This window comes from Myxocyprinus asiaticus, chromosome 8, assembly GCF_019703515.2.
Source record: "Myxocyprinus asiaticus isolate MX2 ecotype Aquarium Trade chromosome 8, UBuf_Myxa_2, whole genome shotgun sequence".
Lineage (NCBI taxonomy): Eukaryota > Metazoa > Chordata > Actinopteri > Cypriniformes > Catostomidae > Myxocyprinus > Myxocyprinus asiaticus.
Window position 1 is genome coordinate 26,281,852 of NC_059351.1, and position 18,710 is coordinate 26,300,561.

Here is an 18,710-nt window from a genome sequence, read left to right on the forward strand (position 1 = left end):
GTTGCTCAATGGATAAAGCAATATGCAGAATACTCCAAATGTATTGGTCCACGACCCACACTGAACAAAATGTTGTGTTGGATTTACTTAAAATATATAGGTAGCATTAAATTCAACTTATGGTCATTTTATGTCAACACAACTAGAAAACCTTTGTTAGATATACACAAATGTATCACATGATTGTTTGAGTTAGTAGTACTTAAAATCTTAATTTCATGGATTTGTAAGTTAAAGAAGTTCAAGGAACTCACAATTATTCATTTATTTTATGTAACTCTCTAAGTTCACATTAAAATTTATATTTTGTGTTTTAAACATGAATGAAAATTAAGTAAAGCAAAAAAATTTATAAATGAGTATGTTGCTTAGTAGAAGCTATTTATTTCTATATGTTATGGTTGTTAAGCCAACAGTTTTGTTTTTCTCAGTGCTGTCTCAAACTGCACTCTTCACCATGATGGGAACCCCCAAAACTACAACATAAAAAAAATTCTTCTTAATCTTAACATAACAAAACATTAAACACTAACAAGTCTCGATACATGGCAGGTAGGACCACAGAGTGATCCCAAGAGGGAATCAGGCTCGGTCTAGGAGGACTCAAGCTCCTCACGCCTTCGAGGAACCTGGTGACCAGGTCATGCTGTCATGAGGGTCTCTTATCCAGTGAATCGTGATACGTTGCCATAGCAGCCACATACACCTTCAGGGTTGGGGGAGACAGCCCAGCCCTTCCTGTAGGAAAGACAGCACAAACCCGACCGTGCACCTCTGTGGGTCTTCCCCTCAGGGAGAACACCAATTCACGAAGAGACACCACTTCAAGGCATACAACCGCCTCGTGGAGGGGCTCTGGCCTGAGTGATCGTATTTCCCACCATTGGCAGAAGATCTGCTAGGTCTTCCGCGACCCATCCAGGAGCCAGACGTAGAGGTATCAGAGGTCTGGCCGTGGGTGCTGGAGTGTGCCCTGCCCCTGAGTGAGAAGGTCCTGCCTTAGGGGAATGTGCCAGGGAGGGGCTACTGCCAGGAGCATCAGATCTGAGAGCCAAGTCTGGTTGGACCAGTACGGCGCAAGGAACAGGACTTGCTGCCCATCCTCCCTGCCCACCTCGGGACTTGAATCTGTAGCCAGTGCTGAAGCGGTCTCCTGGTTCGATATGTGGAAGCACGCGTCTTTCAGGTCGATGGCTACGAACCAGTCCTGACATCATACTGACACCAGGATGCACTTCTGCATCAACATCCTGAACAGAAGCCTGTGTAAGGCCCCATTCAAGGCACACAGGTCCAAGATTGGGCGCGACCCTCCCCCTCTCTCGGGTACAATAAAACAAGGGCTCGGCTACGGGTCCTAATGCCCGAAGGCGGCCGAGTCGCGCCGTGGCAGGATGTGTTTGATTGCCTCGGTCTGCTTCCTCACCGTCGAGAACTGATGGGCAAAGTCCTCGACTGTGTTGTCAAAAAGCCCCCCTTGGGAGATGGCCGCATCAAGAAAGCGAACCTTCTCTGCATCATGCATCTCCACAATGTTGAGCCACAGGTGCCGCTCTTGGACCACCAGAGTGGACATCATTTGGCCCAGGGCATGCACCGTGACCTTCATCGCCCGTAGGGTGAGGTTGGTCACGGTACGCAGTTCCTGCACAAGCCCTGGGTCAGTTCTACCTTCATGCAAACCTTCCAACACCTTGGCCTGGTGGACCTGCAGGATGGCCATGGCGTGCAGGGCAGAGGCGGACTGACCCGCGGCCTCGTAAGCCTTCAACAAGGAAGAGAACTTACAGGCCTTGGAAGGGATCCTTGGTCGGTCCCTCCAGGTGGCTGCGCCCTGTGGGCATAAATGCACCGCTTCGGCACACTCTACCTGGGGAAGCTCAACGTAACCCTTAGATGCACCGCCGTCGAGGGTAGTTAGGATGGACAAGCCCACGAAGCATGTACAGGCAGAAAAAAGGTGCCTTCCATGACTTCGTTAGCTCCTTGTGCACTTCCGGGAAGAAAGGCACCGGGGCCAGAAACCAATCATCCAGCCGCGAACACTCAGGGCAAGGTGGAGGGTTCCACTTTAGCCGATGTTCGCAGCTGCCCGGGCAAGCACGGCTGCCATCTCAGCGTCCACCTCATCCTGAGCTCTACCGCCCGTGAGCGGGAGCTCAGAAGATTCGTCCACTTCCGACAGCAGAAGCCCACCCTCCGATGCTGTGGCCGATAACTCATCCTCGTCATGAGCTGCGAGTGAGACATTAAATCCGCCCTGAGGTAGACCGCCTCCATCGCTCAACATCTCTTCTGGGTAGAACGAGCGTGCTGGGGGATGGGAGGTCCACGGGGGCTGACGCTCCCACATCCACATCCAGATCGCCGCAGCACTCACCGACCCGGCCGCCTGAGTTTCAACCCAGGATGGAGCGGGTTGGGAAGCAGCCGCGGTGGCTCCTTGCTTCACGAATAAGGAAGTGAGCCGTGACCGCAACGTTCTCATGGGCATGTCCTCGCAATGAGAACATAACCGCTCCACGAAAGCTGCCTCAGCGTGCTGGCACCCCAAGCACTCGAGACAGATTTCATGGCTATCTGGAGGGGAAAGATAACGGCCACATCTAGTAGCACAAAGGCGAAAGGCCATCTTTAAAAAGATGCCAATCGTTTGTGCAAGCTCTTTTAGTAGAAGATACTCTTTGAGATATATACCTGCACCTGTAGACTCAGCCGCCGAAGTGCCCAGGGGAAGCACAACACTCGACCTTGCGAGGGTGACCGCTGATATGCGCCATAAATCCATCAGCATAAGCGTAGGTGATAGTGCAAACACAATACATGCATTCGGGTCCGAAGAAAAAATTTGAATGAGTGGTGCACACCATCTCCTTTTATACCCATATATCCGGGGCGGAGAGTAGCATGCAAATTCCACTCGCCAATTCTCATTGGCCTTTTCTATTTTAAGCAAAGGTGATTGGGGCTCTCAAGATCAAACCCCTAGTGTCACTACATCGACACAACGTCGAGTGAGTGACAGACAGGGAACATCCTGTCTGCACACCAAGTATTTTATAAATCAGCATAACTTAAATTCAACAAATACTACTATGATGTATACTAAATGTTGTACTTTACAAATATACTTTACAATTTAAGTAATATATTATAATATTTTTTGCATTACAGTAGGCTTCTAAAAATTGGCAGAGTGGAGTTTAAATGTGATAAATTGTCACATAAATAATGTCACAATGCATAATATATGCAATGCAATGCTCTCTATTCAAAATAGAACTTTATTTTATATTTTTGAAGATGACCCAGATTTATCAATAGTTTTCATGGGATTTATTATGTGTCTCTTATTCTAACAGACCTCTCCATGGATTCTCCTCCAACCCCCTTCTCCCATTTCCTGGTGGACTCACCCATTGACAATGTGTGACCAAGTGAATCTGGGCATTCTGTGGCAATGGGAGTCCCCATGACCAAGCACAAAGCCCCTTGTCAGTTACCTTTTCACCTTTGGCTGGTGAAAATGAGGCCCCGAACAATAGAGGCCACTCAGCTGGAGATGGTGGAGTCTCGTGGGTTTGGGAACTTGCTCACTCTCTGCTCGTTTCCTCTCTGACTCGCTGTGAGGCCACCTCAAATTACATTTGTCCACCCCCTCCTTCTGATAACACAGAAGTAGCCTTGCCTGTTATTGCCTTGCAGCCTTTGAAAAGAAAAGTTGCTAGAGAGACAGACAGACAATGTGTCAAGGGGGGCACTCCAAGAAGCTTACACTCTCCTGTGGGAGTACTTCCTATTAGCCCACAATAGTCCATACATTATAAAGTGCCTTTGTATGGAAGCTATTTCCATGCTAAGTAAATTTGTGGGTCTTTCATCTGGTATCACTCTTAAATCGGATTTAATGGCAGATCTAACAGATATGGATCTTTTTTTTATTTTGTATAGGCTATTTGTTAATTTTTTGTTAGCAAATAAATGTTTATAATATTTTTATTATTGTATATGGACATGCATCTAACTTATCAATATTTACACTACCGGTCAAAAGTTTAGGGTCACTTACTCATTCTTTATTATTACTATTTTTCACATTTATGGATAATAGTAAAGTCATCAAAACTATGGAAGAACAGAAATGGAAATATAGGAATTGTGTTGTTTCTAAAAAAAAAAAAAAAAAAAAAATCCAAAATAAATAAAAACTATGTAATAATTAAGCATATTCAAAGTAGCCATCCTTTGCATAGAATTTTCAGAAATGTACTTTTGACATTTTCTCAACCAGCTTCTTGAGGTATCACCCTGGGATGCTTTTTAAACAGTTTTGAAGGAGTTCCCATCAATACTGGGCACTAATTAGCTGCTTTTCTTAATTATTCATTAATATTTAAGTCATTAATAATAATAAGTCATCCATTTCAAAAACTTTATATATATATATATATATATATATATATATATATATATATATATATATATATACACACAATTGTAGTTTTGTAATTAAATAAATTAATATGTTGGCACAATTATATTTTTGTCTACAAAACTAATTTAAAATATTTAAGCATATGCCTTCAAATCAAAAGGTTTTTAAGATCATGAGAATCATTTCAGTCAAGTGACCCCAAATTTTTGAAGGGCAGTGTATGTTTATTTTAATTTGGCCTCAGAATAACACTTATCTTAGAATTAGCCTAACATGCCTTTTAGAGTGCAGTATGGATACAGCTTTCTGTTTAATATCTGTGTTGTTGCTGTTGTTGGTAAGGTATTAACTTGCCTTGCATGTCTGGTTAAAATTTGATTTCCGCTTATATTTAAAGGAATAAAAATACAAGTAATAGCGATTTTCAAGCAGGCCAGATGCTCTTTGTTTACAGGCCACCAGAGGGCAGTAATACACACTGTTTTCATTTTTTTTTTTTTTTTTTTTTTTTTTTTTTTTTAATTGAGCAAAACTTTTTGTATTATTACTATAATTGTTAATAATAATAATAATAATAATAATAATAATAATAATAATAATAAATTATAATAATTATTATTATTATATTGCCGTGTTTCTAGAATTGTAAGAATTCGATTTTGAGCAGTCAGTCTCAAATTAGGATATGCATTTGCACTTTGAATTTGTATTTAATGCTAAGAAAACAAGCTTAAAATCTTAGACACAAATCTGAACAGCTGCACCAAAAGCAGAAAGGGAGAGACTAACATTTATAAAAGATAAAAATTTAAAACTCAAGACAAAGTAAGCTCCATAATTACAGCCGGATCGTTAAAAAGTCCTAAAAACAAGTCATAAACATAAGTGTGCTCAATAATATAGCAGCGGTTAAGCAACCGATGAGCTCTCCTGTCCTGTGTAAATGTTGAGTAGTAATGGGTCGTTCGCGAACGAGTCGGCTCTAAGAGCCGGCTCGCATATCAGAAGAGCCGAATCTATTTATAATATATATATATATATATATATATATATATATATATATATATATATATATATATATATATAATTAAGATATGATTAATCAAAATATTTAAATGAATAGAATTAACGAATTCAACGAACGAAAAAAGAAATAAAATAATATAGGCCTAAATGCTCAAGCGCTCTGACTGTCTGCTCAGACTAACAGCCTCACCAGTTGTTCCTGTCAATCAGACACGCAGTGTCAACCAATGAACCAAAAATGCGTGAGTGAGGGCGGAGCCAACTTATTATGTTGTTCAGATTGTATTCGTTTTGAATTGTTACATTTATATGCACTTTGTTTATATACATTAAAAAAAGTTATACTTTAAATGCACATGTGTAATAGCATCCTTCTTTTTTACATTTATTTCAATTTGTGGGATGCTGCAGTTTTGCAAATTATTATTTATTTTTCTTTGATATGGTGCAATATTCTATTATGCTGTTCAGATTGTATTCGTTTTGAATGTTTAGATTTATATGCACTTTGTTTATATACATTAAAAAGTTATACATTAAATGCAAATGCAAACCAATGCATTTTTAAATACATTGTGGTTAAGGTAGAGTATGATTTCATTTAATAATTTAATTAGAATTGTTTTAACTCCAATCATAGTCAAACTATCGCAAACTGTTTGACTTGAAAAAAATTTTAAAAAAAATAAAAAAATGTAAAGAGCCGTTTGAGAGCCAAAAGAGCCGGTTCTTTTTGGTGAGCTGAGCCGAACGAGCCGGCTCACTGAAAAGAGCCGGAATGCCCATCACTAATGTTGAGCCTTTTGAAAGATGCTGTGTCTCGTTTGGAAGGCTGCGTCCTCCGGAGGTCGCATTTGTCGGCCCCATACGTCATCGAGATGGTCTCGTTTCATTTTTATTTATTATTATTTTTATTATTATTTTTATTGGGAATGCAAAAAAGGTTAACAATTGTATAAATGTAAGTGCATATACATAAAAGGCATTGACAACAGATAAAAAATAAGAAAAAGAAAGACAAAAAAATGAAACGAGACAGCCTTGATGACGTATGGGGCCGACAAATGCGACCTCCGGAGGACGCATCCTTCCAGACGAGACACAGCCACTGTTGACAAATTCGCGCGCGAATCGTTTTTTGAACCGATTCTCTTTTTTAATTATTCGGTCGAACCGATTCGTATGTTTTTAGGGGAGTAAAGCTGGGTACTGTGAGAAAGTATGGGAACAATATTGATAGTATGATCGGGAAATATTGATATAATAATTTAAATTAATTAAAGTTAATAATAGGCCTAATTCTGGGAACAATATAATTGCTTTTAACAACATTGTCAGAACAAAAACGTTTGACGAAATCTATATAGCCTAACCTGATAGAAAATCTAGGAATTAACAGCAATTGAACTATAGCTAAACGCCATGACGACATAGGAACACTTTCCAGGGATAAGTTAAAAGAATCCGTAAAAGGGTTCTTGGAATCATGTTCATTGACAAGTGTCCGATTGAAACGATTCGAACTTCCCGATGCTTGTGTTCTCTCTCTCTCTATCTCTCTCTTTCACACACACGCACAGAGAGAGAGAGAGAGAGAGAGAGAGAGAGAGAGAGAGAGAGAGAGAGAGAGAGAGAATGTTGAGTCTTGCAGAGCCAATGAGTCTTGCAGAGCCAATGAGAGAATGTTGAGTCTTGCAGAGCCAATGAGTCTTGCAGAGCCAATGAGCTGGGACCGGATACGATATATCCTCTGGGACAACAGCTACTCTGTTCACCCCCTTCACTTCCACATGACGCCATTTACAGCATAACCCGACCTCCTCTCCGGAAAGAAGAAAAAAACAAGAGCAGGAAAAACTTGAAAGCTCTACAGTGTGTGCCGTGCAGCCAAACATTCAACTTGCGCAACATTTCTTCATGAGAAACTATTCAGCCTTTTTTATGAACTCGGCTGATTTTGTTGGATTCTGGAACTTTTTTTTTTTTTTTTTGGCAAAATAAGCGGTTAATGTTGCCAAAGTTAAACCGTTGGTGGTGCTTTACATTACGTTCTACTTGGAATACATTTCCGCCGTTGTTGTTTCGCGCGAGTTAAGCGGAGAAAAAACACGCTACTACGGGGACTCGCGAGCGTTTGCGATCATCGGGATTTTTGTGAATGAATCTCCCAATGAACTGAGGACTAACCAAAGAGAAATTCCTACTAGTAGGATATACTCTTCACAACACAAATAGGGGGTTGAGGTGGTGAGATCACGGTAAGTGACCTGTATTAACTATTTGCGCAGTGAATTGTTGCGGCGCTTTTTACTTAATTTTATTGCGTATCGCGCATTTGCACGCCCATTAATATTAACGGGTTCTTCGTGGCTTTTCAGTCCTCATGCTCTGCGCCATTCTCGCAGCTGAACAAATATTTGCCATAGGGATCTGTAGCCTACGTACTTTAAGACAGTGAAAAACGTCAGCTACAGTTATGTATTTTTTATTTTATTATTATTATTTTACATTACTATAAACTTTGTCTGGGTTTGCCATTTACAAAAAAAAATAAAAATAAAATAAAATAAAAAAATGGTTTTGTACTGTAGCCTATGCAACCTAAAACTAAGTAAACGTGTTATAAAGTTAGTATACATGCTGATAAACCAGATAAGGAGTTTAAGTAGAAGTGAGGAGATAAACAGATGTTTAACTGAGATTTTGCTGATGGGCCTCTCTATGGAAAGAGAGACTGTGCATTGATATGGTAATTTGGGTAGTGTTATTTAGATTCAACTCAGCTGGTGCTGAGGGTCCTGGCTGAGGTGTATGGTTTCATGTTTTTTTTTGTTTTGTTTTGTTTTGTTTTGTTTTTTCAGTCGGAGGCTCCTTCAACTCCGCTGCAATATGGACCGTTACAGGTTATATATACACATACATACACTGGCGGCCAAAAGTTTGGAATAATGTACAGATTTTCCTTTTTCGAAGGTAATTGGTACTTTAATTCACCAAAGTGGCATTCAACTGATCACAAAGTATAGTCAGGACTTTACTGATGTAAAAAAAGCACCATCACTATTTGAAAAAAAGTAATTTTGGAATGAAGGCTATACAATACTTGAAATTCCCAAAAAACTGAAGATTTCATACAAAGATGTACACTACAGTTTTCAAAGACAAAGGACAACTGGCTCTAACAAGGACAGAAAGATATGTGGAAGGCCAGATGTACAACTAAACAAGAGGATAAGTACATCAGAGTCTCTAGTTTAAGAAATAGATGCCTCACATGTCCTCAGCTGACAGCTTCATTGAATTCTACCCGCTCAACACCAGTTTCATGTACAACAGTATAGAGTAGACTCGGGTGCAGGCCTTATGGGAAGAATTGCAAAGAAAAAGCCACTTTTGAAACAGAAAATCAAATAGAAAAGGTTAGAGTGGGCAAAGAAACACAGACATTGGACAACAGATAATTGGAAAAGAGTGTTATGAACCTTAACCCCTTTGAGATTTTGTGGGTGCGTGAGAAGTGCCCGACAAGACAGCCACATCTATGGCAAGTGCTACTGGAAGCGGGAGTGAAATGTCACCTGAGTATCTGGACAAACCGACAGCTAGAATGCCAAGGATCTGCAAAGCTGTCATTGTCGCACGTGGAGGATTTTTGGATGAGAACTCTTTGAAGTAGTTTAAGAAGTTCTGATAAAAAAAAAAGTCAAATTGTAATAGTAATTTTACATGTTATTAATGTCCTGACTATACATTGTGATCAGTTGAATGCCACTGTGGTGAATAAAAGTACCAATTTCTTTCCATAAGAGCAAAATCTGTACATTATTCCAAACTTTTGGCCACCAGTGTATTGTAGTTCTGTGTTCTGTCTTCTTACCTACCTCATTGTGTGTTTTTAGTCATTTATGTGAATTGCTGCTGTATCACAGGAATTTCCCTTGGGGATAAAGTGCTCTATCTATCTATCTATCTATCGTGATGCATTTGTGCACATCACGATTTATCGCTTGTGCACACGAGCGGCGAGATATTTACCTTGGCAATTCGAAAATAAGAACTTCCCGATTTTATTTTTAGAAACTTAGTGTGATGAGTTCTATGACTTTTAAGAATGTATAAAGGCAAATGTCAAACTTAATATTGAGCTGAAGCTTCTGACGATATTATCCACGTCAAAAGCCTATGTCATTATTACCTGCTAACTTTCGGTTATGCTAATTTTTTTAATACTACTTCCAGTTGTTTACATGGCTTTCAAATATAATGGGATATGACTTTGGTTCCTTAGGGCTAAAATAATATTTGGTTTCATTAAGAAAAATTAGGTTGTGCTTGCTTTTGAATACTTTTATCTATATTATAAAATATATTTTATTGTTTAGTAAGGCTTTATGGTATACTGCAGTATATGTGGCTATACTAGTTCCGATGTGCTCTACAAGGAATGAACAATGAAAATTCTGTTTGTTATTTTAAAATTGGCAACACAAAACTGGTTAAAACTAATAAAGTAGTATATTAACATTAAACACAGAATAAATAGGCTATACAACTGAAAGGCAAATACAAATAATTCCATCAGCTTTATAAATAATAGTGTCTTACAATCCCAAGCCAGCAAACCAAATGTGTCAATGGAAGGACAGACTCCTTAAGATCTTTGTATGAATGCACAAGTAAGTTAAGAGAAGGGTTGTCAATTATAGGGCAAAGAGAGGAATGCATTTTGGAATAGTCTCAAAAGCTCTCACTTGTTGCAGATGGGCATGGAAGATGCTTGTGTAGAAGGCAGATATTACCCTTTAATTAATGAGCAGTATGATTGTATAGTAAGATGGTAGATATTTCTGTGCAAAAATTTGGTTGGAAAGGTTGGTCTCTACTTGATGTTCCTTGTAAACTTGATAGCTGCAGGTGGTGTAGGCCTGCCCCATTGATGATCAGCCTTCCAGGGCTGCAGAGGTGGGGAGTAGTGGGGAGATTTGCATGAAGGAGCTTGCCAACTGCATTTTCTTTTTGCCTTGCTTGTATGATTTACATATGGTTAGTTTGTGGGATTTTACTTCCCTGTACACTCTTATTTAACTGTCTGCCTTCCCCACAGGACTTCAGATGTGTTCAATGCCAGCTGGAGGGTTCTCACTTCAGAGTAAAGATGGAGACGAGAGCTCAAAATGGCAGCAGCGGCTCCCCCGGGTTGCTGCGAGCTTTGCGTGACACTGGCAGACCCCAGGCTGGGGACCCGGAGCCTTGGGATGGTCAGGTGCTCTCCCTGGACCAGATCAGAACCATCCGAAGCAGCAATGAGTACACGGAGGGCCCAACAGTGGCACCTCGGCCGCTGGCCTCCCAGCAAAAAATGGACTCGAAACCTTCTAGCCCGACATCCACCACCTCCAATGAGCTCTCAGAGCACAGAAGCTCCCCGAGGGCACAACGAGTTTCTCATACTCCTCAACAACCCCCTCAGTTGCCGAGGAGCACCATAAGCAGATCCACCAGTGCCACCAGCGATGGTTCGCGCAGCAGCGCGAGGGCCAGTACGGGCAGCACCTCGTCGAAGCAAAGACTTTTGGCGAATACAGGTGGGACAGGTGATCGGATTGTGAGGGTGCAACCTAAAGGTTCAGACCTGAAACAAGACAACCTCAAGCCCCTTGCCGTGCCCGGAGTGAAGGAAGACGATAAGAAACACTCAGATCGGTGCACTGACTGCAGTCGCTGCAAGTGCGAAAGGTGTTCCTACCCTCGGACTTTGCCTTCTTGTTGGATGTGTGGTCGCAGGTGCCTTTGCTCCGCAACGACAACGATGGACTACGTCACCTGCGTTTGTTGCGTCAAGGGCCTTTTCTACCACTGCTCGAGTGACGACGAGGATGTGTGCGCAGACAAACCTTTCTCTTGCAGCCAGTCGCATTGTTGTTTGCGCTGGTCGGCCATAAGTGTCCTGGCACTGTTCTTGCCCTGCCTCCTTTGCTACCTTCCAGCAAAGGGTTGTGTGGCGCTGTGTCAGACATGCTACGACTGCACCAATCGACCAGGCTGTCACTGCAAGAACAAAGGAGTTGACATATAAAGGAAACTTGATTCACAGAGTAGCACTGCGTAGATAACCTTATCTGGATGATCCCGACGCACCTAGGGCGGTGGAAATATTCGCAAATTGTTGTAGTTTTGGCACTGTAGACGAAGAGGGGACATTGGATTGGCAAAAACTGGTTTGAAGTGGTTTGTTTGTTTGTTTGTTTTGCTTTTCTCTTAAACTCTTTCTTTCACACTTTAAGAAGGGGAAATGTGTCACAACAACTTTCCCGTTCTTTTCATTTTAAACTGAATTCCAGAAAGTTAGCCCTATTGGCATTCAGTAATATGTCTGATAAAGGTGACAGACTCTAACTAACTGTTCGTGAATAGTATCTGCAAAATATGTAAATTAGCAAATGAGCTCTGTTTCTGAGAGATTTTATTTTTGTACATATATTTCAACTGTGAAAGCATTGTGCCAAACCAGAGGCACCTTGAGAGATCCATATATATGATGCATATATAAAACTTGTATAGTGTTGTACATTCGTTTTGAATGTACGTCAATCACTTTTTTGATATTTTGCCTTATAGAAGAGAAACCTTACATGAATTATTCCTACAGCTATACTTGTAAATTGTACAGTGACCCTAAGAAAAACTTTATTTTCTAATTTCAAAAATAATGTTTAGTGTAAAAATATTTATTTGAAGTTTTATTATTTTATAAAGTAATATTTATTTTGAGAAGCATCTTTATAGACATCACCCCAACTTTGAGACAAAAACTTCTGCTGTTGCTGCAAAAAAAAGGGTGACGGTTGTCAAATCTGATGCATATGTTCGCTATAAAATAGAAAATATATTAACGTTTTGAAATTAAACAGTGCATTTGCTGTGTTCTTTCTGTCCCACTGTTGAACTTGTTTTTAGCGTTTGAGCGCAAAGACCCGTTTTAGAAAGTCTAGCGTATTTTTTTCAGTCCCCTTTGTTTACCCGATGGATCTTCTGTCAGTGTAGCATTTCACTTTGGGTTTATGATGACACGATGATGTTCAAACCGAGCTATGCTTCGGTTTCGAGGTCATCTGTAAATAAGCCTTTGAAAGTGATAGTGTATGATGGCAAATTAGGTGACTTCAAGAACACACTGCTCAAAATTGAGATTTTCTGTCAATGTTATCTCCATGCACAAGGAGACTTTTCAAAAGAGAAGTTTAATAAAGGAGACTATAAATGCACACCAATCTAAAACTTGGGAATATCAGGGAATTTTAAAGTCATAGATGTGTCTATACATACTAAAAGGTTTTTTTCGTTATTCGCTATTTGTGGGTGCAATAACTTGACAATTATTTTAAAAAATCCTTATCCAGTAATTACAACTGGAAAAGTTTCAAAACTGGATATTGATTGGAAAGTTGGGGAATGCTGTCAATAATGTTAATGTTTCTGTCACTGCCATCCAGCATCACAACGCTGAGATAGGCACATAGAATCTGTCTTTGAAAACTACACATTTGTATTGGTTTCCTTTTAGCAACCAGGGGACTACATGTCTTCAGATCTTCAGTTATGTAATAGTCACATTGAAATTGTCATATCACAAAGAACATGCAATGAAATAAAAAGCTCCAAGTTATAATTACTTATTAACAACATTATATGGAACTCAAAATAGTTATTCACCATTTTGTCTGATAAAACTACCCAAACAAACTGATCTGAGATCAAGATCCACCTCCGTTCCCTCACAAAGAATCCCTGATCTGGAGCCAGACCTGCAGGGGTAACTTCCAGCCTCTCCTGCCAGCAGCAGATACTAGCTGCACTTACTTCCATGGGAAACATCTGGCACTGGTTTAATCATTGAAGTATGTGAACCACTAGTTGACATCTGGAGGATCAGAGATTGTTTCTATTTGCAAGCCATTGTTTGCTATGCTCTCTCTCCAGTATTCGCTAGCTTGTGTTATGGAAACTGCCCTGTGGGAATATTAAAGAGATATGCTTTATCAGTTCGGCTTTTGAGAAAGTTTTTGTGCCCTCCACACTCCGCAAGGGCCATTTGTGTGTGCTTGTGATAGTGTAAAAGTGCTTTCCCTCTTCAGAAAGGGAAACGTTATTAAGTAGGACCAATAACTCAATTTGAGTTATCACAGCATCATTTCAACAATGGCAAAATCAAAGTAAATATACTTCTAAACCAGTGTTCTCAACTGGTTTTGCTTCAAAACCCAAAGTTTACATTGGGCATCAAATGGCGACCCAACAAAAAAGTCCTATAATCAACATTGATTTTTTTTTATATTGCAATTTCTGAAGAGAGGGCATGTTACACAACCTGTCTATGTAGGCATCTGCCACATCTGAAAGATTATTTTGCACAGAAATACTGTAGAGTTTGATTGGGCGTCCTACATAGTTATGTCCTGAAAGTTAATAGCTCATTTTGATGTCCTACCTATGCACAATTATATGGTTAATTCTGTTTTATTTGCATTTAGCATTGTTGTCCTAAAAGTATGTGGTTAATGTAATATTAATTATATTAAAGAAATACTGTATATTGCATTATTGAAATTTCAATAGGTTCTCTCTTCGTCTGACTGGAGGGTTTCCCCTTGGTCGTTTTGCTGTCCAACTTGGGGGGAGGCACAAGGAAAATCTAGCCCCCCCAATCCCAGCCATGCTCGATACAACCACTAAAAAAGGCTCAGAAAATTAAATTTATTTCTGAGAAAATCTCTAGCATCATTTATTTGCAGATATAAGAGTAAAAAAAACGCTGCCTCCCCACTTCCTCCCTGTGGCATGATATGCACTACTGGCATTCGCGTTGTTGGTTCAGCATGTTGGCGCATGTTTGTTATTTTGTTGAGGGTTTGAGTGACAGGCAGCCAGCTTTCACCCCTCTTCATGGATGAGCCCCCTTCCCCATTCACGCTGCAAAACCATTCCAATCACTAGAGTGTGTATTTTTCAGGCTTGCCTCCCACCCATTGTTTTAAGCTGTGAATGGCAGGGTACCGACAGGGGGGTTGGTTTGCCCAAGGAAGCCATGCAAAGGCTTAAAGACATTACTTTAAATGACAATGGGCCAACAGTTTACCCCCGCATTCGAAACCTTGTGTATTCACCGTCTTTTCAATGGCCCTCAGTTATTTCTCTGCCTCCTAAGCCTCTTCACCTACCTGCTTGGTATTCACACAGGCTAGCCTTTGAGTGTGTGTGTGTGTGACAGCATGTTTCGTACTTTGCGTGCGAGTGTGCAGAAGCCGCTAAATGTGTTGTTATGGGTGCAGGCAGTACAAACGAAGGATAGATGGGGAAAAATGACACCCTTTTGAAAGAGCTGCAGTTGCATGCCAAATTCAAGAAAAATGGAGAAATATAGATTTCTCCATTCAGCAAAGAAATGGGTCAAATAAAGGCTGGAAGGGCTGACCTCAATAAACAGACAACAGATGGGACGGAAGTTACTTTGTCCCAAAAATTAACACTAGTATTAAGTGCTTATGAAAACTGGAATGTCTAGTTAACTTTGAATTTAAAGTGAAATCACTTCCTCTCGGCCGTGTACCAATCTGTTGGTGTTTTGTATGGGTTGAAACAGTATTGATTACTTCCACCCAGATTCTAAATTTAACAATGTCAATGAGGGGAAGCTACACTAAGCAAAGAGAGCTAAGTTAGCATAGGATTGACAAGGCGGTCATTTTTCAAGCATAACATAGCAGAGTTTGGTTCAAGTTTATAATAAATTTAGTGAGGTTTATACTTAAAATAATGGACCAAAATAAAATACACTTATAATTCAATATACAGTACAATCATTAATTGCAGTTTTGCATTTGGCAGAAGATTTGATCCAAAGGTATTCAAGGTAAATATTTTGTCAGCATGTGTTTTTTCCTGGGAATCGAACCCACGGCCTTGATGTTGCTAGCTCCATCAGTCGGGCTATAGGAAATTTTAACCTGAAAGTAAGTCTCCATATCTTGCCGTTTTGATTCACAGGTTCTGTAAATTTATTGGCTAGATTAGTTAACTACATTAGTTAACAGGGACTAACGATGAATAAATAATTTTTCCTCTTGGTTGATGTTACTTTCAACAAATACTATAACATATTTGGTAACAATTTACACTAAGGTTGTATTAGTTAACTACATGAGTTAACATGAACTAACAATGAATAATACTTTTTCAACACTTATTAATCTTGGTTAATGTTCATTTCTACATTATAACACATTTTTTAAATGAAAAGTTGTATATGTTAACATAATGCATTATTAACTATCATGACCTAACAATGAACAGTTGTATTTTCATAAATTAACATCAACCAAGATTAATAAATGCTGAAAAAAAGATATTGTTAATTGTTAGTTCATGATACCTAATCCCTTTTTTAATGTTAAAGGAATATGCCGGGTTCAATACAAGTTATGCTCAATCAACAGCATTTGTGGCATAATGTTGATTTCCAAAAAAAAAAAAAATCTGTTACAGTGAGGCATTTGGAATAATGGAATTTAAAGGCAGAAATGCCTTTAACACACATTAATCCATCTGTTAAAACTAGTTATATAAAAACTAATTATTTGAGCTGTAAAGTTGTTTCAATCATAATTTTTAGAATTTACAGTGTTACGTCGTCATGGCAACGAAGTTGTAACATTGGATATAACTTTAAAACAGAAAATAGAAAAGGTGAGCAGGTGATTATATCACACTAAATTCTTGTTAACACACATTGTTTACGTCCTGTGGCTATACTTTTGAAACAGTGAGTATTTTAATGTTTATGGACACCTCCATTGACTTCCATTGTAAGTGTCAGATTTTTGCTTTTTTTTTTTAAAGAAATGAGACACGTTACAATAAGAACATTATTGTAAAGTGTCACCACTTTTTTAAAACTAAAAGTTCTGTACATTAAAATTAGTTAATGCATTATGAACTAAAAATGAACAATTGTATTTTTATAAATTAACATTAACCAAGAATAAATGCTTTAAAAATATATATAGTTCATTGTTAGTTCATGATACCAAATGCAAATAGATTGAATAGAACCATATCGTAAAGTGTTACCAAGTTATCTATTTTTGTGTTAAGGACTCTAACAAGACAAAGATACTGATTAAGAATTGGAATTTAGCTTTACAATACCAATAAAAGTCAACAAACTGTCAAAATATGGTGAAAACGTCCTGGTTACTTTCGTAACCTCCGTTCCCTGATGGAAGGAACGAGAAGTTGTGTCGATGTAGTGACACTAGGGGTCACTCTTGGGAGCCCCAAACACCTCTGCTTTTTGAAAAAAGGCCAATGGGAATTGGCGAGTGGAATTTGCATGCCACTCCCCCAGACATACGGGTATAAAAGGAGCTGGTATGCAACCACTCATTCAGGTTTTGTGCTGAGGAGCCGAGAAAAGGTCCGGGCCATTTCAGCGGGTAGTTCAGTGTTGTGGCAAGAGGGACACAACATCTTGTTAGTGGGTGTCTAAACTTTTGACTGGTATTGTAAGTTTTAACACATCATATGCATCTGCAAGTTTTAATGTATTGCATTTGTTATAGAGCAATGCAACAAGCACAGATTTTTCTTCTGTTTGTGAGTGGCACTAGTGATAAGTATAAGCACTCATTCAGATTTTCTCTTTGGAGCCGAGCGGTTGTGTTCAGCGAGCTGAATTACTCTGCTGATACATTCACCTCGAAAAGCTGTTGGATTTATGGCGTATTACAGTGGCTTCTCCCCCTCTTGCACTGGTGAAGTGCAGAGAAGGCCCCTGGGCGCTTCAGCAGCTAAAAGAGTATATTTTCCCTTCTTAAAAGAGTGGCATTAGTGGAGAGTATCTTTTTAAAGATGCCTCTCCATTTGTGTATTTCCTGGTTGCAGTCTTTACCTCTCCGCTTCCGATGGCCACGATCGCGGTCTTACATGCTTGGGCGTGGACGGGTCACGTTCTCACTGCAAGAGCATGACCATGGCAATGTTGCAGTCATGGTTTTTCCTTCGTTAGAAGGAAAGACCACCCCAGCAGCTCCCCGCCTCGGTCCTTCTACCTACGGGTTTGAGGCTGCGTCGGTTAGCACTGGGGGCGATTTGGAGACACTCCGCCGGGTAACTCCCCACGGACCTCCCATTCCCCAGTACGCTTGTTTGCCCCGCTGGGATGAGACCGCCGGCTTGTCTCAGGGTGAGTTCGCGATCTCGTTTCGGCGCTCGTGAAGTGGATGAGCTCTTGATTACAGCATCGGTGAGCGGGCTGTCCAGTCTGACGTTGAGGACTCTACTGGGCTCCCACCTTCGGGTGTGGTCACCCAGTCGGAGCCTGATGTGATGTGGATGCTGAAGCCATGCTTGCCCAGGCGGCTGCGTGTGTTGGGCTGGAGTGGAACACTCCACCTCCCCTGAACCCTCGCAGCCTGACGATTGGTTCCTGGGCCCGAAGCGCTGCTCACAGCCGCGCCCAGCCCCGGTCCCTTTCTTCCCGGAGGTGCATGAGGAGCTCACAAGTTCGTGATGGGCACCTTTCACTGCCTGGACCCAGTCTCTGAGCTCCTCCGCTCTCACTACCCTCAATGTCGGCGAACCCCCAGGTGGATAAGGCGGTTGCGGTGCACCTGTGACTGCAAAACGCCACCACCTGGCAGGGCCGCCGCAGACCCCCGTCCAGCGCCTGTAAGGTTATGTCGTCTCTGGCGACTAAGGCCTGCAGTGCTGCTGGACAGGCCGCCTCAGCACTGCACGCCATGGCTCTCACAGTTGGCCGGGTGTACCGCTTGCATATACCGCTTGCGTATAGCACCTTTCCCCTCCCATGAGGTGAAGACGTGCGCCTTTGACTCCAAGTCGTGTTCACAAGTTGTGATCCCTGGATGACTTTCCTCCTTAGCCCTGTGGCAGACGAGTTTGCAGAGAAACTCGCTGCCGGCCCAGTACATGTGCTAACTAAGCCCTGTACTGGGGTAGGTGCTCCACATGTGCTGGTTCTTCTGCTAAATCTGCTAAACCACTGCGTATGGAGTGGTGGTGGTGTAGTGGACTAAAGCACTGAACTGGTAAGCAGAAAGTTGTTGGTTCAATCCCCACAACCTCCACCATTGTGTCCTTGAGCAAGGCACTTAACTCCAGGTTGCTCCAGGGGGATTGTCCCTGTAGTAACGGCACTGTAAGTCGCTTTGGATAAAAGCATAAATCGTAA

General features: G+C 40.7%; 1 protein-coding gene across 1 annotated transcript; it reads left to right on the forward strand.

Moving 5' to 3' along the window:
• The first annotated feature begins 7,221 nt into the window (after positions 1-7,221).
• LOC127444952 (protein sprouty homolog 2-like) lies at positions 7,222-13,130 on the forward strand. The gene is made up of 2 exons (XM_051704635.1): positions 7,222-7,719; positions 10,566-13,130. Exon 2 carries the CDS (start codon positions 10,617-10,619, stop codon positions 11,535-11,537), a length of 921 nt encoding a protein of 306 aa, XP_051560595.1. The 5' UTR covers positions 7,222-7,719; positions 10,566-10,616; the 3' UTR covers positions 11,538-13,130.
• Positions 13,131-18,710: the final 5,580 nt, after the last annotated feature.

Bases quoted from the DNA above. Each gene is read 5' to 3' on its own strand.
- LOC127444952 (XM_051704635.1), top strand. From the start codon at position 10,617: ATGGAGACGAGAGCTCAAAATGGCAGCAGCGGCTCCCCCGGGTTGCTG.